General features: G+C 40.4%; 2 protein-coding genes across 2 annotated transcripts in view; one reads left to right on the top strand and one right to left on the bottom strand.

Annotated features, from left to right (window-relative positions):
* Positions 1-26,626, bottom strand: part of LOC139479020 (uncharacterized) — a 79,678-nt gene that overhangs the window by 10,324 nt on the left and 42,728 nt on the right. The window contains exons 22-24 of the mRNA XM_071261752.1: positions 25,386-25,569; positions 23,695-23,910; positions 21,283-21,393 (exon numbers count right to left, since the gene is read on the bottom strand). Coding sequence (XP_071117853.1) covers positions 21,283-21,393; positions 23,695-23,910; positions 25,386-25,569 — 511 coding nt within the window. The remainder of the gene's footprint in view (positions 1-21,282; positions 21,394-23,694; positions 23,911-25,385; positions 25,570-26,626) is intronic.
* Positions 8,166-11,834, top strand: LOC139479019 (putative ankyrin repeat protein RF_0381). Its single transcript, XM_071261751.1, has one exon. It carries the CDS (start codon positions 8,787-8,789, stop codon positions 10,155-10,157), a length of 1,371 nt encoding a protein of 456 aa, XP_071117852.1. The 5' UTR covers positions 8,166-8,786; the 3' UTR covers positions 10,158-11,834.

Here is a 26,626-nt window from a genome sequence, read left to right as displayed (position 1 = left end):
TGATAAATACCCTGGACCCATTCCCCATCATTTGTGAATAAAATTAATGCGACATTTTTGTAAATAGATTGTCCTTGATACATTTAGTCAATTCCTGATAGAAAAATTCATAATATTCATAAAAAGTATCTAACTGTCCAAGTGAAAGTGATGAAACGTCATGCTCCATATTCGCCTATACCCAAACAAACCTATTTGGGGGCGTGGCCTAAAGCTACCAGCGCAGCAGTGACAGTTTTCATTGGCTGTTACTTTTGCCATGTTTATCTATCTTGTGATTCTTAGCCGATATACATGTACTGTTTCTATTAATCCTACAAAAATAAAAATAGTGCATACATTGTGTGAAACGACTCTTTATCTTGTGAATAATTAAGACAACAATTAAAGATCGGCAACTAACTAGAGTTTGATAACTAACATCCTGTTTGGGAAATAAAACACCAGCTGCCCTTGGTCCTATTCTACACAATAAATGCCCATCCGGGATGAATCCCTTGAGTAAACAACTGAAGGCATCTTCAGTGTTGTTAATGAAAAGGATGAGAAGACAGAAAAAAGACATTTTGCATCACAAAACCTGAGGCAGAAGCAGGCAAACTGGGCATCAGCCCAATCATCATGAACGTTGAAATTGCACAGCACGTCAAACACCAGGAACCCGTTTTAACCTCCAGCAAGGGGAATCCCCGCAGTGTATAAATTTTTCATTTGGGAGATGATTTTGCCTGTTGTTTTTTTATCTTCTGTTTTCCGCCATTTCCGTTTTTCAAACTTAATTTTGGTCAAGCATTTGTGATTAAGTATGCCCTAAAGCCATTTTGACCATATACTTGTCCTTTAATTGAGTATTCAGTGCGCAGTAAGTTTAACATTTGAGACATCCAGCTAGTGCCTTGTTGTTCCGAATTTCCGAAGTTTAAATTATAAATAACATCCTCACATCTGAAAACACACAATGTTTTTATCCTAACAGTACTGTAACCATGGTTATAACAAACTCCAAAGGACTGACATTTGTTTATTATATCAATAGTTTGTTACTCACAAAACCATGTCTGATATGTTTTACTCATACACACTATTCATATCAGTTACAGAATGACTTTGGCAATCAAGGAAAAAAAGGGAGAAGGTTCATGACAAATACCACATCAACTGGTCAGCCTTCTGGTCATCTCATACGTGCATTTAAAAAAATGACAGTTGACTTGCTGAGTGAGATCGTTAAACAATGGCTGTAGATTAATAAACACATGCAGGAGAGATGACAGTAGTGCTGCTTATAGGTGTGAGTATTGATTCCCCGGTGATTGGGAGTAACACCAGTGAGGTTCACTACCCTGTTAACATGCTGTAGTGACAACAGGGTAACTGCATGTACACTCTCTGAGTCACCGCTCATGGTGGCTGACACAGACTGAGTCTGACCTGGTGGTTACTTGTGTAAGAAACTATAAATCTTTTGGTCTGAATTCATTCCTTGCATGAATTTTAAGTCTAACATATAGTAGAGCAGCCAGCACTTTTGATAGTCTGTAACATGTATTACCATTATATCCATGTTCATATACCCATGACCACAATATGAGGGTACAATAGGGGTGTCCTGTCTTACTGATGTATTGACGCATTTTCACCTGACCATGCATACAGGTTAGCACCCTCTTCAGGGGCGATTTGGATTTTCAAGGATTGAGGTATCAGGAGCTGCTAACTGATTATACAACATGACGATGACATGACATGACGATGCAAAACGGTGAACCGATATTTGCTCCCATCTTGTCCTCAGCGTGTTGCACGTGCTGAGTCGCTTCAAAGAATCACAACCCGCAGAAACAATAGACACACTCCATTATAACAGAAGATACAGCATACACCCATGCTTATTTGTTGTTTAATGTCGCACTCAGCAATATTCCAGCTATATGACGGTGGTCTGAAAATCATCGAGTCTGGACAAAACAATCCAGTGATTGACATCAGGAGCATCGATCTATGCAATTGAGATAAAATGACATGCATCAGCCAAGTCAGCGAGCCTGACTACCTGATCCCGTTAGTCGCATTCTGACAAGCATAGTCGCCTCCTACCCATTTATCAGTTCATGTTTTAAGGACGTATCTATTCTAAAAATAAAAAAAGTAACCATCACAATGATTTGAAATAACCAGCCTGACAACTCCTGGGGCCCAGCTTTACCTTATCGCCTATCACGAAACAAAATGCTAAATCTGATTGCACGATACTATCAGAACAAGATTCAATCAACAAGTCATGCAAGATGCACACAAACTGGCTGACAGCACCAACCTCTTGCAAAAACAGCACAAACCAAGTGTCTCTCTATCAGCCGTATTGTGACTGGAGTATCACCATATGTACTGATGCAGGAGTGAGGCATGTCGTACGTGGCACTTCCCTTCATGAAAAGGGGGGACACGGGTGGCTCAGTCGTCTAAGGCGCCGCGATTCGCTGTGCAGAGTTGCGTCCGTTTTATGCACGCCAGAAACCTATGATTGTGGGTTCGAATCCCGGTTCACCCCGATTATGTTTCTAGGTTTGTCAGCACCATACCCGTGCTCGTGGGTTTCACCGAAGTGGTAAACGTCTAAGACCTGCATCACTTCGGGCTTTCCTCCCACATTAAGCTGACACGCCGTGATATAACTGGAATACTGTTAAAAGCGGCGTTAAACCCAACTCACTCATTCACTCACTCACTCATGAAAAGCCTTCATAAAAATAACATATTGCTAGGTCCTCTGACTGCCTATGGATCAAAAGCCTTTTAAGTACATATACGTATATCCGTCTAACAATAAATATAACAAGTATAATGCACTTGAATAAATATTTGTTGTAAACCTCAACAGAGAGTCCCTTTCTTTACAGACTGCACGCAACAAACACCCACAATGGCTATTGTGCTGGGCCCTTCACTGCCGTCTATTACCAAGTCCTGCACACAGCCCACAAACTATTCTCCAGTGTTGTCAAAGAGCTTGGCTTCTTATAACACCCCGTGTTTTGACAGGGATGACTGTTATCAAACTGTGATATCTCTACAAGGTGAAACCCTCTCTTATCTATTTCAAAGATTTTTTATATTGCATTAAGATTACTCCTATGGACTTACAAAGGGTTAGCAAAATAAGACTATGTGGGTATTAAACCCAATCCTGTGTGTCCTCATTGTACTGTAGAGTGCTGCAGAAGTGAGTGAGTGTTACTGTGATAGTAGGCTTTGAGTTGAGCTACAATAAGTAACACTTTATCTGAGTGATACATCACTGACTATCCAGTGTCTGATAAGGGGTGGTAGGGTAGCCTGGTGGTTGAACGTTCGATGGACATGCTAAATGCCTGGGTTTCATTCCCCACATGGTTACAATGTGTGAAGCCCATGTCTGGTGTCCCAAGCTGTGATATTGCTGGAATATTACTGAACGCGGTGTTAGACTGAACTCGCACACTCAGTCAGTATATAACACAGTCAAGTCCTGTTAATCCAACACTCATTAATCCGATAATAAGCTTTATCCAACACTAATGATGGGAACCAATTAAATCCATGGTATTTAGACCTGTTAATCTGATAGTCTTGCACTCTGACTCCGACACACCTAATTTGCAGCCGATCGTTCAGTCTTGTTAATCCGACACAGTGATCAGCTTACTCCGTGGCTATCTGCCTGTGAGAACACAGCTCAAGGCTATTGGCTACATATTGAAATGGCTGCAGATATAAACTTGCTTAAGAAATAACAATTAATCTTTGAAATAAACTAAACAAGACTAAAGACATCTTTAGACTGATTTGTGAAAACATCAATCTTTTTAAAATCAGGTGTAAGTGCTAAGATCTGTCACATACCATTACAGATCACATCAGAACAACCTTTTGCAAACTTTGACCAAACAATGGAATGGCTAACAGAAGTCCACACTAACCAAAAAGAAAACATCTTTTTCGAGTTTTGCGGAGCTAGTTTCAAACTGGCGACTTCTATTCCAGAGAGTATCTCCATTTTACTGGGCTACCCATAACAATAGCCATCCAATCACATTACACTATTATCTCTTTTTTCATATCACCAGTGCTCGCCATGTTGTCAGTTGTTTCAAAAACATCTGGGAACATCTTGCAGCATGAGGACTTCTCACCTGTTTTAACACTCATGAAACCTCTTTTTTAGTTGAAAATTCAGTTCAAACTATAACTTCTGATGAGATAAAATATATAGAGGCCTCATGAAAATATATAAATTTTGAATTTAGACCTATGCCAAACTTGCGTTCACAACAGATGTTTTGATTGGTTGTTGATTTCAAGCTGGTGAGTGAGGGACATTGTGTGGTAAGTTATGACAGGAGAGATGGAGCTGTGATGTCACTTCCTGAACAAACCTCTGGCACAACTGAGTCCTTAACAAACCTCTGGCACAACTGAGTCCTTAACAAACCTCTGGCACAACGGAGTCCTTAACAAAATTCTGGCACAACGGAGTCCAGGGTATTTATCATGATAGAATGGAGGTATAATATGATGGGTAATATATACCGCGTAACATGTTTTTGAGCCTCTTCTCTTTTCGAGCCCCAAAACAATAAGTAAGTAAGAAACGATGCGCTTAATGACATAGTTAAGGTAGACGCTTCAAAGCCCACTGAAGACATCAAAGAGTTCTCCACTCGTCTTTGAAGTTATGTTACGATTTAAGTTACACGAGGTAAGATTTTCATTAAGTAATGAAAACATACCTCAAAACTTACCTTTTCACTGATGCACATTTTAAGCAAACTTGATCTGATGATAATTTTGTAATGTGACTAATGTCATGTGACTGATCATGTTGTGCATCTATTTTTAACTTGACTGTCATGGAGGGGCTTGAAATCAGGTGATGGTAGCAATATGACACCTGATTGTCTTGTTTCGCTTGGTGAGGCATTATCACAACTTAATTGACAAGATGTGACCATTTTACTATCCAGTTGGCAGCAGAATTAAATGTTCTCAAAAGTGAGACTAAATTTTAGTGTATTGCTATTGTCATTAGACACATAATGAGAAGTCCTTCTTCGGGGGTCGAAAACACTGAATGCAAGGATACAAATAATTACTTTTGATGAGGGGTCGGGTCCTAGGGTCCTTGTTTTCGCATGTTTACCTTGTCAAGAGTAATCTTTCATTTTGTTATTCCAAAATTCACTTCAAAGTTTATGAAGTCTTTAAACCGTAGTTTGTTTCATTGCAGTAACTAAGCAGCAAAACGTAAAATGTTCATACCAAATGCCATCTTGCTTTCTAGCAGATGAGTCAATTTTCATCACAGGTCAATATTGATCATGTGAAGAGTCATTATTCGAGGTATTTCAAGAAAATCCCAAGAAATGTATTGTTTCATCATGTGATACAGATTTACCAATTGAAATGCAATATAGAGGTATAACAATCCAACATACTGCAAAATATGTGAGTTTTCCTTGCATGATTTACTAAAGTGATGCATGTTATCTGAAGATACTGGGATACTGACATATATCACATCACCTCACTGGCTACACAGTGTCACTGACCACTACATGGCCACTGTGGAGGAAACAGATAATAACCTGCACAGAAACAAAGACATATCACAAAAGGGGTGGTGGGAGGTGGGGGTGGGTGGTTCTTGTTTCCTAATAAAAAAATTCCTCCTGTCTCATGGAATATTGACCATGAAAACCTGGAGACACAAATTTAAACTCATTCAGCCTAATAATAAAATATCACTTTTTAAATTTTTCCTTTTTGACCAAACAATGACAAAGGAAAGTCATGATAATATACACCATTAAATGGAATTCTACCATGAATTTGGAATTTACTCGATTCTGATTGGTCAATCAGAGGCTATTAAATCACAATAAACCCCCTCTGATTGAAACAGCTGGTTTGACGGCCGCATCACCGCGGAAGCTAATATTCATAGAATAGTACTATTTTCAGTCATTGTCGGTAGGCATATTTGAATAACTATATCTACAATTACCGGTTACAAAATGCACAGATGCGGTTACTACAATATTCAAAGGATGTGTGACAATACATTTCGTGCAGAAAAACACGACAGAAATCAACAAAGAGAATGTATTTACGTTTTGGAGACAACAGAGAGCTTGAAATTTTGGCGCTTTTCTATATACGACTGTGACGTCATATCTTTAGCGTCACAATGAGCGATATGACGTCATAATGGTGACGTGCGATGTAGAGCGAAAGCCTTGCAAAGCTTGCTTTGTTTTCTTTAGGGATGCCCACCTCATGTTAGCTTACCAAGTTGCCGTGCTTATATGCTTTCAATGCCTGTCATATGTTCGAGTGAAGTATTACGGTGTAAACAAACTGCTTGAGTATATACAACACCATATTTTGTTCGGTGATTCTGTAATGCAGATCGATAACCCACTCAAAACACTGAACTCAACCCTTGCCGCTTCACTCAGTATATTTGCTAACACCAAAGAGTTCGCATTTATTTTAGTCATGGTAGAATGGAGATAAACATACTGTGTTTTCAATGTAGAGCTAGGTTACCTGTAGATTTAACCCCGCTAAATTTAACATTTGAAACCTCACGCTGCGCGTTCGGTTCCAAATTCAATTTAGCGGGGTTAAATCTACAGGTAACCTAGCTCTACATTGAAAACACAGTATGTTTATCTCCTAATTGACAATTATTAATTAGACAGGCAGTCTCCTAAAACATGAAGATTATATGAATTGGAAAGATTTACCTCCAGGAGTTACATCTGACATTATAGCTTAGACATAAGTAACCACCACACAGATACAAACAACACTGCTTATACCCCAGTCAAAACATTCGCGCTTTGTATATGATCCTGTTAGTGACCTTATGGGAGAGACTGTCAGTCGAACATTAATCGCAGGACATGAGAGGAGTAATTGGCAATTCATTGACTGATATACACATCAAACTTCAGCAGTGACAGACAGATCCCACAACAATGAGATTACACCTCAAACGTAATTCACGAGTTATTGACTGAAATTGACAACTGACTCCATAATGCAGTAAGCAAAGATAAAGATTGATTAGATCAATCAATAGTCAATTCTTAAGGCAATAGGAACTACATATAAGAACATAAGCACAGATCTCTGGCTCGTCACACGACTAAGATCCGCTTCATAACATCAACAAGGAAATTAACAACACAATTACACAACTTACATCTGAAATACGTGTTCGGGGCAACTGTCTATATCACACAGCAGGGGCGGAGGCTGATGAGTAATTAATAATCAATCGCAACAAGTCTTCCGCTGTCAAGTTTATTGATCAAGATCTCAGATTACTTAATCCCTGTCCTATGAAGACTCAACACGGCAATCAGAGGATATCAGATCTCCGCTGCAATGGGTGTCTGTGAAATTAACGCGATATTGACAACCCTCTAGCACAGTGAAACCAAGCCCCCATTGTGGTACCCTGACAGCCCGGCCAAGCAGAACCGTCCTGGCACCAGTATCACAACTGCCACAAACACAAGTGTAAAGACATTCTGTTCACTGAAACCACACAAGGGAAAACTTGTCACCTGACCACACCCCTACGCCTCGGAGCGGACTACCAGTTTCTTTTATCTACAATCTTTACAATGCTTGGTCAAACATGGGCCTGGATTATTGTAAATCCAAGCAAACAGACAGTACATATCATAGTCAGGATTTGACATCCACTAACCGAATATGTGGATAATAAAATTGACGATCAAATCATTGGTAGCAATTACTAGCAAGAGGTCATGAATAATGGATTTGAGTGTTCCCATTGCATACATTGCTATCAATCGGATGGAGTTTGACCCTTTGGATGAATAGCCATCCCAACTATGTCGGGGTGCTAATGTGACCAGTCATTGGGAGGGACACGCATGAACCGTGGAAAGGGTGTTCGGTGAATGTTATTTACCTGTCAGGTATGAATTGCCTTGTGGTCATAGAGACAGCAGGTGACAATTATGGAATCATATCTGCTGTGAAAGCCTCCATTGAAATGGTAAATAAAGAATTCCAATACAGCAAGATTGAGCTATTGAAGACGAGTGTCTAATGCTATTGGCCTGGAGTACACCGCGACACGTCAACTGTCTGAGAACAGCTCAAGTGATCTCCAGTTTATGTGATACCTATTTTATCTTATACGGCTGTGATAAATCTCTGTGTCCAGTGTTCTGGTATCTGTAAAGCTGGCATATAACTTCTGATTCAGTAGAAAGGAGGAGTTCACTGGAATGACAGGGATGTCCATTTCATCCACTGGGAAATCAACATTATGAAATGTGAAATGGAGTGTAAGCAACAACATCCTTTTTCTATTTCTGGAGTAAATTTGTGCTAAAAAGATTCAAGTCCTGTACTAAGAATGGTGATTGATTCAGTTTAATGTGGTGACCAGATCATTGATGACATTCAAGACAGGACACTTAGTGCACTGACGTAGTCAATGACAACTCTATCACACTTCAACAACTGTTGAAATCATGTACTGCTGCAGTCCTTGTATACATGTCTTAGACAAACTCAAACTTGTCAATCTCAAAGAAACTCATTCTTGATTGATCTGGAAGATATCTAATCTTTGTGTATATACAGGAGCCAATATACAGATTAGGCTTGTAATCATTCAAGATAGCTAATGGATTATTGTGCACAAACACAAATACTTGGAGTAAGTCAATAAATAAGTTTTATATTCTGTTATCAATATGAAGAATTACGACCAAATTGAAAAGTTGGCGGAACAGTTTGCCAAACTTATTATCGCAGGAAGTGAAAGTGATATCCGTGAAGCACTGGAGCATTATGGGAAGGAAAGTCGTGAGCTTTGCTCCACAATTATCAGCAATGGAAACACGGGAATTCATATACTTGCCCAAAGACATAAACCATCGCTCATCAAGATGGTACTGGACAAGGGAGTGGACATTAATGCCAGGAACAATTTTGGTTTTACCCCCCTGTACGTCGCACTGTTCTACGGAAATGTAGAAACGGCCAAATTCCTGATGCGATGTGGTGCAGATGTGAATATGTTGTTGTCAAGAAAATCTCGAACATCTCTCCTCCATAAATTAACATTTGCGAACAGGCTACAAGCCGTTCAGCTGTTGATTGAACACGGAGCAGACGTCAATGCCAAAGACAAAGAGGAAAGGTCACCTCTACATCTTGTGATGGTTAAAGGGAACACGAAGATGGCCACACTGCTGATTGACAGTGGATGTGATATTAATTCACTGGATGAGCAACAGAAGTCCCCTCTTCACACAGCTCTCTTGTGCAAGAACACAGAAATGGCCAAGCTTTTGATACACACTGGAGCAGACGTGACTATCCGGGACCGATGTGGGATGACGCCGCTACATCTGTCAGTGATGGCAAAGTTCATGGATATGGCCAAAATGATCATCAAAAGAAGTACCATGAACATCAACACCAAGGAAAAGCTGATGGGCAGAACCCCCCTCCATTTAGCATGTGCGGACAACAACCTCAAACTCGCTTCACTTCTGCTTGAGAACGGAGCAGACGCAACTTTGACGACAAATTTCAGGAAATCTCCTCTCCATTTAACAGCCCTGTGTGGTGGAGCGGATACGACAGCTCTCCTTCTGCGTTACACAACCAATATAAACATCCTGACAACAAACAACAAAACACCCCTGCACATCGCAGTCCAGGAAGAAAATTTCAACGTGGCTCTTCTTCTGATTCAGGCAGGTGCAAACATCAACCTTCATGATCTGCACGGTTTGACTGCCCTTCACTACACTGCCCAGTCAGGCAACATGGAGTGTGCCAGGCTACTCATCCGGTATGGGGCAAACGCAAATGACTCAGACACTAGGCAGATGACACCATTGCATATGGCCATCCAGAATGGTCATATTGAAGTGGCAAAGTACCTCATCCGGGCTGGAGCGCGTATTACCATGACGGATGAGGACAACAAAGTTCCCTTTGACTATGATGAGACTGGAGAGGTGAAGGCCTCGTATGAGAGGATGCAGGCACGGTTGCAGAGGAAACGGTCGCTGGAGGCAGCAGCTGCTGCCGTAGCTCAGACTATAGGATGACGAGAGCAGTGATGCTGATAGAATGTTGACTGTTAAATTTTGTCAGGAACTATCCACTATAGCTGATGTTTCAAGATAACATTTCAGACACATGGAAAAGCGTGTCCTATTTTCTTCCAGGTAAAATATTTAAATCAGTAACACAATATAGTGAATTCTTTTTCAATATTTAACTTAAGTCCTGCGACCATAAAACTGTATGATTTAAGCCATGGTCCATACAAGCCAAGTGCTTCTATAAGACCTAACATTGCTGGCAAGACGCAATGGGTATAGGCTGGTGAAATCATTAAGACACATTGAAATACTACATTTTGTATTTGTGACAATGGGCTTGGATAGATTTGCAGATTACGTACATCAGATTTGATCTTAAAAAAGTTCAATTTCAATGATTCAAAATGCTATGCTTAACATATTACATATGTGATCGTTAGTTAGAAAGCTGATTATGTGGAAATACATGTACAGAGTTTATGCCTGTATGTCCATATGCCAATCTCATTAAAATCAGATCTTAGTTCTCGCTATCGCTGAACAAAGATCTGAGGACATCCCATTACGGGTAATGTCAGAACAACCTTTCATCCAACCAATCAAAGGGTCGCTTACCAGATCATGAAAGTGACAGTCGGAATGTGTTTTCATGCAACCTCGAAAACGTTAACAGGGGGTATTCCGAACGACAGTTACGGCCTGTATGACTGATTCCGTCAAAATTATCATCTATCTCTCGCTTCCATGGGTCAAACATTTGAACGGAGGAGGTGTTGCACAGTACATGGCATGTACTATCATACAATCTCAACCATATATTAGACATTCTGGAATGTTTGTTTGTTCAGATTTCAAACTTTTAATCGAGAACTGTGCCAACATATTTTTTACGTGTATTCTGAAATGGAAGTAGCCAGGTTGAAACAAGTACCGTATAGCTCGAGAAAGCTGATTTCTAATTGGCTGATGTTTGTCATTTTAGTGGTTGGTCAAAGTTCTCAAAAGGTCGTTCTGACATGACCCATTATGGCATGTCTTCAGATCTTTGTTTAGTGGCAGCGAGAACTTAGATCTGATTTTAATGAGATTGGTCCATATGCCTTCATTTCTGAGCTAAACAGTGGCAATTAATGAGTGAGTGAGTATTGTTTTACACTGCATTTAACAATATTCCATCAATATCACAGCGGGGAACACCAGAAATTAGGCTTCACACATTGTACCCATGTGGGGAATCAGACCTGGGTCTTTGGCATGACAAGCGAAGGCTTCAACCACTAGCCTACCCCACCACCCTGGCAAAGATTGGATCATGTTTAAACTGAATTTCAAAACAGAAAACTGTGTCAATCATTATTATTGTACATATGTGATTCTCAAATGTACCTCTTATGTTCATCAACTATATTAGTTTCCTCTTACAATTTTTAGCTGATTGATAAATTTTGTCATATTCATCCGTGTACTTTGCATGATTTGTTATCAAGAATAATATATTTTACATAAAAAATATTTCTCAAAATGTATTTTTGACTGTTGTTTGGGGTAGTATTATGAAACATATCACTTCCCAGACAACTACATATCACCTGGAGTTAATAACATAGGACATCATTTTGTCATTGTCTAGAAAATACTGTTCACAGATATCCCCATCAAAAAACAATCCTGTAACCTACCTGTAATAAAACCTAAACCATGCCTCCTTTGTCTTGGACTGTACATTAACAAGCTGAATTGTTAGTGGAACACCACTTGGCAATTACAGATCTTCCTTTGTCCCCTTCATTTCCCTTGATGGTATAAAACAATGTCACGTAAAATGTGTGTCACCAGGAGCATCGGAACCAGTGAAGTCAGCACCGAAGACTAATGGATGTAGTCTTCTGCCATGACAACATGGAAAACATTAAATGACATTAACAACTAAATACTTACTTACATCAGAACTAATACCTGGGTAGTTCATCCATTTATGAACGGTGAAATATATTTTAGGCAACATGTTTTATGTTACTCTATGCACTGTGGGCTGTGGGGACACGCTAGGGCTATGTATGCTTATAAATGATCAATCAACATGGGCAAGTAATATCTAGGTGATTGATAATGTATGAATTGCATTGTCCCGGAACATGCATTTCATACCCTGTGTAGGAAGAGCGTGAGGTGCACGTGCGGAAGGCTCAGGGAACAGTTCCCACTGATCACACAGTGTTCTCACAGTTAAGCATTGAGTTCTTGAATATCTTTCGAAATATGGTTATCAAAACACTGTTGTTTAAACATTTTAGGCGCTAAGGTCCTTTGAATGTTAGCCATGTTACTGAAAGGTCAGAGCTCTCGGACCATGGTGTGTAATCTTTCAAATGTTTAGTTTCAGTCTAGTCCTGGTGCTCTAACCTATACTTTATGTTTCTGACAAAATTAATGTTTGTTTTTTGAAAAAAAATAAAATGGTTTGCTATTCCAATCAACAAGACATTTTAGGTGACACTTTTCATTTTTCAATTAATGGATTGACTGGCTTGAGGCAATAGCCACAATTAATGGATTGACTGGCTTGAGGCAATAGTCACAACTAATGGATTGACTGGCTTGAGGCAATAGTCACAATTAATGGATTGACTGGCTTCAGGCAACAGCCACAATTAATGGATTGACTGGCTTGAGGCAATAGCCACAATTAAAGGATGAAAATGGTTGATTGTTTTTCTATTTGTCCATCTGCTCTGTGTTGGAAGGAAAATAGTATACAAATTAGTAAGGACTGGTGCAGGTAAAACATAGTATACAAATTAGTAAGGACTGGTGCAGGTAAAACATCTAATACAAAGAACAAACAGGAGTGAATGTTCTCAGGAAGCAGGTTAAAAGTTTGGTGTCAGACAAAAGTCATCTTCCCGAGGCAAGGGAGTAACTGACTCTGAAAGTCCAGTATCCACTATTGTTGGAATTTCTGGACTCAATTGTAGCACCACCAGTGGCTATAATGAGTTATGTCCCTTCTATGTCCCTCCAATTGACCAATCAGATTGCACCTCTCATATCACTTGTATTTGCTTTAAACCAAAAGTTGGCACCCAGTCAAAACGATCTGATTGATGATCAACATGTAGATTGGAACAAAACAGATCTTACCTCACAAAGTGCACCAAATCGGGTGAGCACCTTGATTTAAGTCATGAAAAGATCTGGAAAATATCTCTAATGTCCAGTTGATGGTACACATCCTGCAGTCGACCGAAATCTGCACATTGAAATTCATGTTGTTTATGAAACGGTTGTCAATTTGGATTGGACTATGCATAGACTTGTTAGTCCAGCCAAAATATAGCTCCATAATTGCAGCCTAATCTGGCAAGGGTGGAAACTGGACTTTTACAATAAGTTAACTCCCTTGCCATGAGAAGATGGATAAAAGTATCAATTACTGAACAGTTTTAACAATGTACCCCTCAATAACACAACCTTACAGTTATGCAGTCCGGATCAAACCATAACCTGTGAACATCCAACAATTGTTTCCTTAAATCCGAAAAAAATAAAAAACAATTCACAAGGTCAAGTGAAGAAAATAAATCTACAACAATTTCACAGACACAACTTATGTTCACTTTCATATCCACCTACCCTAGCCATGCAGGACAACCTGAGCTGAAGATAAAACTAATAACGGTATGGCTTTAGTAGCCTTAATTGGAACTAAAACGTTTGTATATAAGAAACTAAAATACAAAATATCAGTGGCATAGCTCTGTTTTAGATATGTTGCACTGGCCTGCTTGTGTTTGATCAGTGTTACGAGTATCAAATATGAAAAATAATTTACCCTAGCTATGCCCCTGTACATCATCAAATTTGAGGGACCGGTCATTTAATATAGAGGGCTTAAGGTGGGGTGGGGTGGACTGAGATTGGCCTTAGGACTGTATCATATTCTGCTGAGCCCCACCCAGTCTATGTAACATTTTTTCATGCCCCCATCACACACATATCGAATGACCAGTCCCTAAATAATGAAATCAAATTTACATCATTTATATTTGATAAACCACAATTGTGTCATTTTTCATGCCCCCCAACAAGTTGTGATAAATTTTGGCACCCCCCACCACCCCTTGCGCTGTGTCATTTTTTCATGGGCGCCCCCACCACCCCTCCCAATGTCACTGGCCACCCCACCCCCCTATAATAAATGTCCAGTCCCTAACCTGAAGCTGACCTCTTCACCAAATGTAAACATATTGACACTTACTGTACAAAGGAGCATAAGTATGTACAAGTTTTGATTACATGTTACATGATGTAAGCACACATAGGAACATTGTGTACACATATTACAGCATGCAGCTGGAGACATTAATCATATATTATCCCACAGTACGTGTGATAAACAAGACAGGAGGCCCTGGTATCAGACTACAAACGTGTTCAATACACTGCTATGTACGTGCCATGTTCACTGACATAATGACATGTACATACAACCCTACTACATTCCATGAACCATAATTTCACAGACGTGGCAGCTACAAGAGCTCAAACACTGTGAAGACCACATCCGGATAGCTACCTACGACTTAAGGAGACGTGTAAACACAATATGAAAAGTACACACGACTTAATCGAATCTGTATCAGGGCCTGCTGAACAATAAACTCGCCAATGTCAGTGGTTCAGTGTTTGGGCAGGAACTCGATCGCCCCTCCCTTGACATGTCAAGACACACAAGTATAGACAAAGAGGCCTGAAGAGGCCGCTGAAATCAGCAAATGTATGCCATTGTATGTAGACATGAAATATGACCCAACATGAAATGAACCATAACTTGAAGACCTCGGATAAGATTCACAGATAGCTCATCAACCAAGCAGTAGTACTATAATTAAATCTGTGTCTCCCTTCCCCTTGTGACCAGCTTCTCTTGCATGACTAGCAAACTCCACAATTAGGCTGATCCTCGTCGTGGATATAATATGTTCATCTGATATGGGGTACAAATAAGTATGTCTTTGTTGGAATGGAGAGATCTCATATCATGAGCAGACCAATTCTTGTTAATGCTGCAGTGTTTCACTACAAAGGGGCACCGCATGGCCTGAGTCTATGACATGGGTAGCCGGCAGGGTGTAGGTGTCAGACAGCCTTAGCACCTACCCCCGCTCCAACTGTGTGTCCAGTTATTTGTCTACTGTCTGTCACACGGACCTGGGTGCTGTTGTACAAAGCGATCTTAGCGATAAGGTGATCGTAACTCCCATACCTTAACATACCGGTAGACTTACGACAGTCGTAGCGCTGAGGTTGTAACTCCCATACCTTAACACAGACTTACAACAGTCGTAGCCCTAAGGTTGTTTTGTACAACGGCACCCTGGGGTCAATAGGAATATTAGTCCTGACAATCTGTCCCAATATCAAAACTCAAATCATTGTATGCAGAACACTAAACACACACTTTCAGCCCCAACTCGTATCATCACTTACACTTTTCTGTGCTTGCAAATGAAGAAAGAGAGTGGCATCCTTTGGATACCCCACCATTTGGCATTTTGCCCACCCTTACAATGTACTCTCAATAAAGCCTAAGACCACAACTACACAATACTAACTTATTACCCCATCACAAAAAACTTGACATTCAGTGCGTGATAACAAAGTAAGGACTAGCTATGGGATCTGCATTTGGACTGACGAGTACCCAAGCTTGGGCTGCGTGCGGGTGGAGTTGAGTACTTTACCAGGGAGATAGCTCAGTCAGGCAGACAATAGTTTATGTAGGCCACATGCTCTTTTACTTGTTTCATGGATCTGTCAACTGTAAATTTTGGTGAAATAGAAAAACAAAATAATGCAGAATTTGGTCTTTTTTTTATCTTGCCAATAAGCTGATAGCGTATGGCATCCAAAACATATTTTCTAAAGTAGGACTTACTGAAGTAGACATATATGAAACAGGGGAGTCAAAATAAAGGTTGTTGTTGTTGTTCCTGAAATTGATAGGAGTCAAACAGTAGTCCCGCCTGATTGCATTGCTTGAATCAACAGATGTATTGCAGGCCCTACTCCCACATTAAACCATTTATAGTTTCTTAAACCCAGCCGATCCTAAGTGAAGGAGAAAAAATATGAATCCTTCTTTGTACAATAACTGCTAATTGATTTATGATATTTATCAACACTGTTAATTTGACCATATACTGTCAAATATTTGTAACAAATGGCATCGCAGGCTTTAACACTAAAACATGAAATGGATTTCATTGTCATTTGAACCAGATTCACACACTTTACATGTCATATTCACACTTTTACCTCTCATGTCACACTTTGGTGGCATTGCATGTAACCTAAGTAAACATATATATCTTCTTACATTCATCTGATTAATGAACCTAACATAACATTCAACATTTAAAAAGGATGTAATTTCTTTATAATATCTCAGATGCAATGAATATGCTGTTTATCACAATAGGTGTTTTTAGATTTATTAGTCTTACACCTACTTTCATAATTGTTTTCCTATGTTGACAGAGTTTTTCCAAAGTCGTGCTGACATGTGGAACAAGCTTTCCGCTCATCTCCAGAACACAATCACCGACACAAGTTTCAAAATTGAAATTAAAACCATTCCTCATCCAAAGACAAAGAGCTAATGACTAAGCGCCTCTGAACAGTTCTCTGATTGTAGGCCTTATATTCATGCCAAACTTGTTATTATTTGACATCGGCAACCAGTGATTTAAATGCCTCCCTTTGTTCTGTAGATCTACGATTCCATGGCTTGTGGGTCCTGCCATGATTAAGGGATGTAACTCTGCAAAGTGTGGACCATGCCCTGGCATGTGGTTGAAGCACACTCCAAGTGAAATATGTAATATGGATACCAGTACCAACTGAACCAATGACAGGAGGCTCTCAATACACGTCACAAACAGATAGACATGTTAGACAGTAGACAACATAGACATGATAGACATAGACAACATAAACAGACATGATCATAACAACAGAGACAACAATGATTACCCAGGTATTTAGAAGAAGGTCAGGACATTAACCATTAATCAGACACAACGGCCAACAGGTTCGAGGGGCAAGTCCAAAGTCTACTTCTGACAATGTCGCCCTGCCATTTGTGTTGCTCTATTTCTGGTGTAACATGTCAAAGGGGGCACACTTTCAAAATGTACGTAAACTCAGTAGTGTCAAATATTACCATATAATAAAACATTTATTAAAATTGAAAGACTAGTCATTGTTTGTGCTGAACATAATTTTGCTATAACATAACACTCACTGCAGTGTAAACTCCCACATGGTCGTACGATACATTCAATACACCAGTGATTCACTACAAGTTCTATTCACAACATCTAACTACTGTGGAAGGAGATCTACAAGGACAACTAGGAACGTAGAAGCTGAACAATGAGAAAGTAAGCTACACTGACGGGTGTTAACACAGACACACTGTGTGTGGTATACATACTCGCTGGGTAGTCACAGTTGCTCTTATCTGGAAAGGTTGGATCAACACATTTTGGTCAAATGTTTCTCAAACCTTTGATGAACCTGGAAATGCTTTTCATCCAGACAAGATTGAAAACTACTTCAGAAAATCAGATGAAATAATTATACAAATGTCATATTGGTACTTGATGTAATTAATATTTAAAAGTAATTGTGGTAATTTTAGACAGAAAATGGCATCAGTAATATAGCCATCACAACATCCTGTAAGTAATCAAGATGGGACCAGATAAACCAGATGGTTGATGGCATGAGCAAAATTCAAGATTTAGGCACATGGTCACACATTGTAACCATCTGCCTAGCAGGGTCTTTTGACCATACAGACCATCAGTGGTATGTAATCATTAGTCTGGGCAGTCAAACCAGTGGTTGATAGCATGAGCAACCAACCACACCATCAGACATGATGTCACCACCTGACCATACAGACCATCAGTGGTATGTTATCATTAGTCCGGGCAGTTAAACCAGTGGTTGATAGCATGAGCAACCAACCACACCATCAGACATGATGACACGCAATCACCTGAGTGACTGAGTGTCATCACCTGACCATACAGACCATCAGTGGCATGTAATCATAAGTCTGGGCAGTCAAACCAGTGGTTGATAGCATGAGCAACAGTTCATGACTGCAGGGTACTATGAGACAGGTTACCCTCTGTGACAACATTCATCATTTAAGTTGGCACAACAATGAAGGGTGCTGAAGACTTATTCTCCTACAGGGTTTGTTTGTTTGTTTGTTTGTTGTTTAACACCACACTCAGCAATATTGCAGCTATACAATGTTCTGTAAATAATCGAGAATGAGGAAAGTTAATGCAGTTCATTACATGTTAGGCATCTGATGGGCACACAACGACTCGAACAAGGGTCAGGTTTAGATGGACTCGCGTACTCAACCAGGGGAGATAACTCAACTTCAATTTTCTAACACGAGTTGCAGACATGGAAGTTTTGTTTGTTTGTTGTTTAACGCAGCACTCAGCAATATTTCAGCAGTCTGAAAATAATAAAATCTTGACCAGGCAATCTAGTGATTGACATCATGAGCATCAATCCATGCACTTGGGATACGATGACATGCATCAACCAAGTCAGCGGGCCTGACCACCCGATCCCGTTAGTAGCCACTTATGACAAGCATAGTCGCCTCTTACGGGAAGTATGGGTTGCTGAAGACCTATTCTAACCCAGATCTTCACGGGTGTCCTACAGGGTCCCAGAACAAACAGACATGTAGCTGCCCTCTGTGCACCCCATGTGGGGAGGCTGGCTGTCCATTGTGTGTTTTCACACATCTAACATATAACATGCTTTCATGCCAAGTTATTTAAGGTCTGACATCACAAAGGAGTCCTGTGTATACATAGTTGTCTATGGAGTGAGTGAGTTGGGTTTAATGCCACTTTGAACAGTATTCCAGTTCTATCAGCATGTTAGTTTAATTAGGGAGGAAAGCCCAAAGTGATGCAGCTCTCAGACATTTACCACTTTGCTGAAACCCATGAGCACGGGTGTGGTGCTGACAAATTATAAACATAATGGAATCGGGATTCCAAACCACAATCATAGGTTTCTGGTGTGCTCAAGATTTAGTACACTAAACTATAGAAAATATAATGTTGTATTACAGATGAACATTTCATCCATGTGTGGCTCAGAAAGGTTAAAATTATATTAAAACTAATATTAATGATACATTTATATTACACTGTTAACACAGCGAATGATTTCTCTACATAGCCAAGTGTGAAGAGCACCTAAGGCAAAAGAATGCACTGCAACTTCCTCCTTTTCATATTTGTTTAATTAAATCAGGACCTGATATTGAAGTCACTCACTCTCAAACTACTAGCACTCAAGTAGTTTTCCTCAGCAACTAGTGGATATCCATTGGATACTTGGAGATCGGCACACTACTGCATACTCCCAAGGCCAGTCTGTGATATAGTGTTAATTGTGTACTGTGGTACATTGTGGTTATAGTTTGTTAATCAGTGTATAAATGTTATGTAGGTATATGTACGTGTATAGTTGTTTTAACCTCATCATTTGGAGGTAAAGTAGTCATGCTGTGGTGTACTCCAACATAAAGAATCTATGATGGATTCTTGCTGAATTAGTTTAACCATTAATAACATGAGTATTATGTCAGCCTAAATCAGTTGTAATATTTTGTGTAGATGTAACTCCACATTTCGTTTGTTTGTCTGTCTGTTGTTTAAAGCCGCACTCTGCATAAATAATCAAGTCTGGACCAGACAATCCAGTGATTGTTGTCATGATCATGAATCCACACAATTGGGATACAAGTCACCTTTTTTGAGAAGAATATTCACCTCATGACATTGCTGAAGACCTATCCTAACTCGTATCTCCTATTTGTCAAAATGTGTGGTGAAATAATGTTTCATTCCTCATGAAATAGGATCTAGCTATCTAATTGGCCAGTCATTAGCTTCTAGAACCCATACAAGCCAGCATGTTTGTTGTTTAATACCACACTCAGCAATATTCCAGCTACATGACGACGGTCTGTAAATACTCAAGTCTGACCAGACAATCCAGTGATTGACATCATAACCATCGATCCACGCAACTGGGATCGATGACATGCATCAACCAAATCAGCAAGCCTGACCATCCAATCCCATTAGTCGCCTCGTACGACAACCATAGTCACCTTTTATGGCAAGCATGGGTTGCTGAAGACCTCTTCTACCCTGAATCTGCACGGGTCACAAGCCAGCATGTACAGACATCAAGATACCACTTGCTTGTCACATCCAGTTGCCTTTGAGTAACCACACTGAGAATTTGCTTGTTGGAAAAAGTATTTCACTGCGCTAAGTGTTTGTAACCAGTGTAACCATGGCAACAGAAGGGTGGACAGGATCTTACAAGCTGAACATTTGTATGCACCCTTCAGTCCTTGGTTTCACAATGCACATGTCCAGTTTGGCTCATAAAAGTGTAAACCTCGCTTGTGGCACACGTTAGTTATAATGGTCTTGTAAATATCAATAGATGAAGGGGTATGCTAATGAGAACATACTATAGGTAAATCACTTCAGCAATCTCATTAAAATCAGATCTTAGTTCAACAAAAGAACATTCTGGAATGGCTGTTGGATGGTCTAGATTGTGTGATTCAGTCGTTAAGCCCCAAACTATCGTTCGGAATACCCCATGTTAAAGTTGTCAAGGCTGCATGATTAGAAATCACATTCCGATTGTCACTTCAATCATCTGGTAAGCGACGCTCTGATTGGACGGATGAAAGGTCGTTCTGACGTGACACCTAATGGAATGTCCTAAGATCTTTGTTTAGCAGTTGCATGAAATAAGATCTGATTTTAGTGAGATTGATCACTTCAGGTGAATCGACATATAGTTATCTCCCCTGATTGTTCTTGGGCAGTTATCTCCTCTTATTGTTTATGAGGTAGTAGTTATCTCCCCTTATTGTTCATGGTGCAGTTATCCCCCCTTATTGTTCGTGACGTAGTAGGTATGTCCCTTTATTGTTCATGACGTCTGTTGAAGACTTCTGTCCTGTATGTCTAAGGTGAGCACCTACCTCCACTTCTTCCTCCTCCTCTGCATCACCGTCGACAATGTCCATCGCCAGGCTCACACAGTCATCCAGGATCTGTCTAATGGCTGTGATACTTTTCTTGTCTCGCACTGCCTGAGAAACAAATCAACAGAATTTAGACAATTTTCTGTGAAGCATACAGTTTTATAAAACACTACACATATTCACAGTGTTAGATTTTTTAAAGTAACAAAATCTACTGGACAGACAGATTTAAAAAAAGAACTGGACCCATATGTTGGCATACTAGGACCCGTTCCATAAAGCGACCTTTTGCTATGAAAGTTATATTTCTGACCATATTTTCTGGTGGCCTATATGTTATCTCCCTTTGTATTCCACACAATATCAAAAAATAGCTTCTATGAGATTATGATGCATTATAGCTAAAATGGATAGAGTTATCAATAAATCGCCCGCTGGTTATCTGAAATTAGCGGGCAAATGTAACTTGACACTGCCTCATATTGCTTGACGATGGGCCATTATCACGCCTGTTGTAAGGTGGCTTCATAGGGATAGGGATAGGTGACGTCACGTTTAATAATGACGTAATCTGGTTTGTTCTATGACATTTTCATATTTGTAAAAGTGGGTCAGTAACATTTGTTATGTGTTGATTGCAGTAAATGTTTCAAAACCGATATTGATGTTTATTTTTATTTCATAACAAATTCTATTCATTTTAGCTATAATAACGGTAATGTTATTTTTCAGGGCATTATATATTTACATTTTATTAAATATTGTACAAAGTTCCTGGAAATTACACTTTTTTTTTGAATAACTCGGCTTTTCATTGGTCACTGTACTACTTTTCATCAAAATAAATAATGGTATGCACGTCTAGCACCAAATTGTTAATGTTTGCAAACATAAAAATTGGCTGAAGCTGTAACGTTAAGTCAACATGTGTGACTCACTTCAACTGACATTTTTATACTCGCCAATGATGACTTATAAAATTGTTAACTTGCATTTGTTTAAGTTAATACAACATGTTTCCTATGTTATGTTCAGATTAATGTTGTCTTGCATAAGTGTTAGTGATCCAGTATACTAAATTGAATGGTAATAGCGAGCTATTTTACACAATCCGATGTGTCATGAAATGGTCACTTGTCTACTGTAGGGAAACATTTTTTTGGTCACAGCTGCAAGAAATTTGAAGGTGGTTAGGGATGGGATTTAGACGTATGCAGTAAATTTGATTATAAGTTCGAAACTCAGAATTACGGTTTATCTTGCCCTGGGGAATAATGGCATAAAGCCATAGTTTGTTTTGCTCACTTGAGATCTATGACATAAATTGCCCCTGGAAAGATAAACAGTCATCTTGTAGCTATTTATTCTCATAGAAGTTACTGATATGATCACCTTAGCGCCAAGATAGTTTTGTAGAACTGGGCGCAGATCTTAATGAATAAATTAAGTATGGTAAATGTTTTGCGCCATGAAATTATTGCGAGTGGCTAACAATAACCTTAACTGTGTCTGTTAAGATTACCAAAGATGAAAGATACATTTGCACATGTTATTTTTGATAAGTGAAAAAGCAGCAAGAAGAAATGGTAACTCAGTGTCAGTCAGTGATTGTTAAACTATAGATGCATGTGTTGTAGCAGTTGACAAGGGAGGTTGGAGTAGCGTGTTTTAGAATAGACTGGCTGGAGTATGTCTGGATTTACTTGACGAGATGTGGCAGGTTAGTGAACTTAGACTAACAAGACAAAGAGTGAGCACTGCATCTCTCCTATTGGTATAGAAACTGTACCCCGAATTTGAAAAGAATCCATGATGTAGTTTTAAAGTTATGCACAATTGTCAAAGTAAAAAAAATTCTAAGTTCACAACATAAAACCCATCATATTTTTTCATAAGATACACATATCAAACTTTGCACTGCAACTCTTCTTTTAGTATGGAAACTGTTCCCACAATTTTATAAGAATCCATGCAGTAGTTTTCAAGATAAAAGTCTCACAAATGTTTTAAGTTTAAAAAAATGAAAAAAGCAGAAAGTCCAAACATTGAAACTGCTGACACTGAGTGACAATGCGGAATTAGAGAAACACAGGATGTGAGGGATTATATTTATTCATGTACTGGCTGGTTTAACAATGTGTGAAAGTGAATTAAAGAAATATGCCTCTTTATGTCTTTTGTTGGTCTTCAAAAATAACTGTCATGAATCAGTTGCGAGTGTGTGTCACTCGCAGTTTTTGCAGTACTTTCCTGTTCGCAAAATTTCCAGATTTACATTATTCATCCTCATGTTTGTTTATCTGCAGACTGCTACATAGGTATATAGGGTACATACCATAATACAACAAACACTCATCCTACAACAGCAATGCTGAAACTCTACGCACCCATTATTCACAACTGACATACCTTGGCGAAGTTGTCCTGTCTGTTAAGTTGACGTGCTGATACAGCAAGTGCTGCTGCTGCTGATGATTCTGCTGCTGCTGATGCTGCTGGGTGCCTGGACGGAGTCTGGTCTCGCACCACCTGGGCCGACTGTGCTCTGTGACTCATGTCCAGCTTTAGGTCCAGTTTCTCCTTCAGAACGGACGACATCGGTCTCGGGGGTCGGTGACTCTGTAACTGAAGCAGTAATGGTCAAAGAGTCCGGGAACAAACATCAACCTCGGTTAACCAGCAGATTACAAACCAGACAGTGATTTACATTTCATCTTCACTTTCTTTTGTCTTGTGACATCAATAGTGTGTGTGGGGGTTGGGCTAACCACTGCTTTGAATGGTAATTCAGTTATATTATAAGTTGCCAACCGAGCTGGAGGGGTATATGGAGTGATGTACCCATTGTGTGAGCCTATGTACCCAGAGCCATCAGACGCGAGGTACACAGTCTCACACACAGATCACACTATATGCCCCTATCCCTCACAGATCACACTATATGCCCCGATCCCTCACAGATCACACTATATGCCCCGATCCCTCACAGATCACACTATATGCCCCGATCCATCACAGATCACACTATATGCCCCGAGGGATCGGTGGACGACTAATATATCTCACCAACATTCATACATACAGGTGTGGAATATATGTCTGAAGTTTCACGGAGTTAGCAAAAGTCGGAGCAGACAAAACAAACAAACTGAGTTTGTTTCCCTTCACCTGGGACATTTGGATAAACATCAGCTCATCTCAACAATACTTATTCGAGATAGCAACCTTTTTCCGATTGATTTCTCAGTTCCTTGGTATACACCTCAATTAGGTAATTATGGTAACGGCTCTCAGACAACACTGCGTAGATTTTTTTGTAGAATACGTAAACGGTTTCCGAAGTTATGCTCTTGCTAAGGAAACAATCATAAAAACTCCCAAACTATCAAAGGCACCAGTTTACCACCAGACCTATTTATACGCCAAGTTTCAAGATCTGCTCCGGAAACGAGCACTATCTCCAATTTTAGTCTAAGTCAAAGTCGTTTCCAGGGGGAAAAAAAATCCTAAACTATCAACAGGCACCAGTTCACCACTAGACCTATCTATGTGCCAAGTTTGGTTAAGATATCTCTCATGGTTTTTGTGTTCTGCTCTGGAAACGAAATGTGACAGACGGATGGACGGACGGATGGACAGAAAGACAGATGGACGGACAGAAAGACGGATGGACGGCACACATTCCTATATCCCCCTTCCACTTCGTGGTGGGGAATAATAAGATGCCTCAGACGACTGGGCCAACCATTCTCCTTTGGGCCATCATGAATTGATATGATTAACTCAAATACTATGTATAATGGTCTTGCCCTTGACAGCATGTACTGAAGGTCACTGCCTCCAGTCAACATTTAGAATATAGACCAAACAACCTGTCATCTTAAAACAAACAGGATGTCAGGCAGCCTACTGGTTAAGGTGTTTGCTCATCCCTCTGGAATCCTGGGTTAGATTGCATGAGTACATTCCACGTGTCAGCTCATTTCTGGTTTCCCCCATCAGATAATGCTGTAATATTTCTCCAAGCTGTGTAAAACCATACTCACTCATTCCAAAAACAAAACCTGCAAAGATGTCTGGAATTAAAGGTCTGCCACTACCTTGGATTTGGAGGTGTCCTGAGGAGTGTCGGGCCTGTAGCTGGTGTAGATGAGGGGGGTAGGTTCCCGCGCCGGGGGTTCCAGCATGTAGCTCTCAGGGGAGTTTGGCCGTGATGTGTGATAGATGATGGCTGCTCGCCGCTCCAGCTCCCTCCGCATCTCGTCTGTACTCTGGATAGTGTATCTGGGGGTGAGACACATGGGTGTATGTGGTGGTGAGACATACATGGGTGTATCTGGGGGTGAGACACATGGGTGTATCTGGGGGTGAGACACATGAGTGTATCTGGGGGTGAGACACATGGGTGTATCTGGGGGTGACACACATGGGTGTATGTGGTGGTGACACACTTGGGTGAATGTGGGGGTGAGACACATGGGTGTATGTGGTGGTGACACACATGGGTGTATGTGGTGGTGACACACATGGGTGTATGTGGTGGTGACACACATGGGTGTATCTGGGGGTGAGACACATGGGTGTATCTGGGGGTGAGACACATGGGTGTATGTGGTGGTGACACACATGGGTGTATGTGGTGGTGAGAAACATGGGTGTATGTGGTGGTGACACACATGGGTGTATGTGGTGGTGACACACATGGGTGTATGTAATGGTGACACACATGGGTGTATGTGGTGGTGACACACATGGGTGAATGTGGTGGTGAGACACATGGGTGAATGTGGTGGTGACACACATGGGTGTATGTGGTGGTGACACACATGGGTGTATGTGGTGGTGACACACATGGGTGAATGGTGTATGTGGTGGTGACACACATGGGTGTATGTGGTGGTGACACACATGGGTGAATGTGGTGGTGACACACATGGGTGAATGTGGTGGTGACACACATGGGTGAATGTGGTGGTGACACACATGGGTGAATGTGGTGGTGACACACATGGGTTTATGTGGTGGTGAGACACATGGGTGAATGGTGTATGTGGTGGTGACACACATGGGTGTATGTGGTGGTGACACACATGGGTGAATGGTGTATCTGGGGGTGACACACATGGGGAATGGTGTATCTCGGGGTGAGACAAATGGGTGAATGGTGTATCTCGGGATGAGACACATGGGTGAATGGTGTATCTGGGGGTGAGACACATGGGTGAATGGTGTATCTGGCGGTGAGACACACATGGGTGAATGGTGTATCTGGGGGTGAGACACATGGGTGAATGGTGTATCTGGCGGTGAGACACACATGGGTGAATGGTGTATCTCGGGG

The sequence above is a fragment of the Haliotis cracherodii genome, unplaced genomic scaffold, assembly GCF_022045235.1.
Source record: "Haliotis cracherodii isolate W230 unplaced genomic scaffold, xgHalCrac1.p SCAF_4, whole genome shotgun sequence".
NCBI classification, from domain to species: Eukaryota; Metazoa; Mollusca; class Gastropoda; order Lepetellida; family Haliotidae; genus Haliotis; species Haliotis cracherodii.
This window is presented reverse-complemented; position numbering and strand designations above follow the sequence as displayed.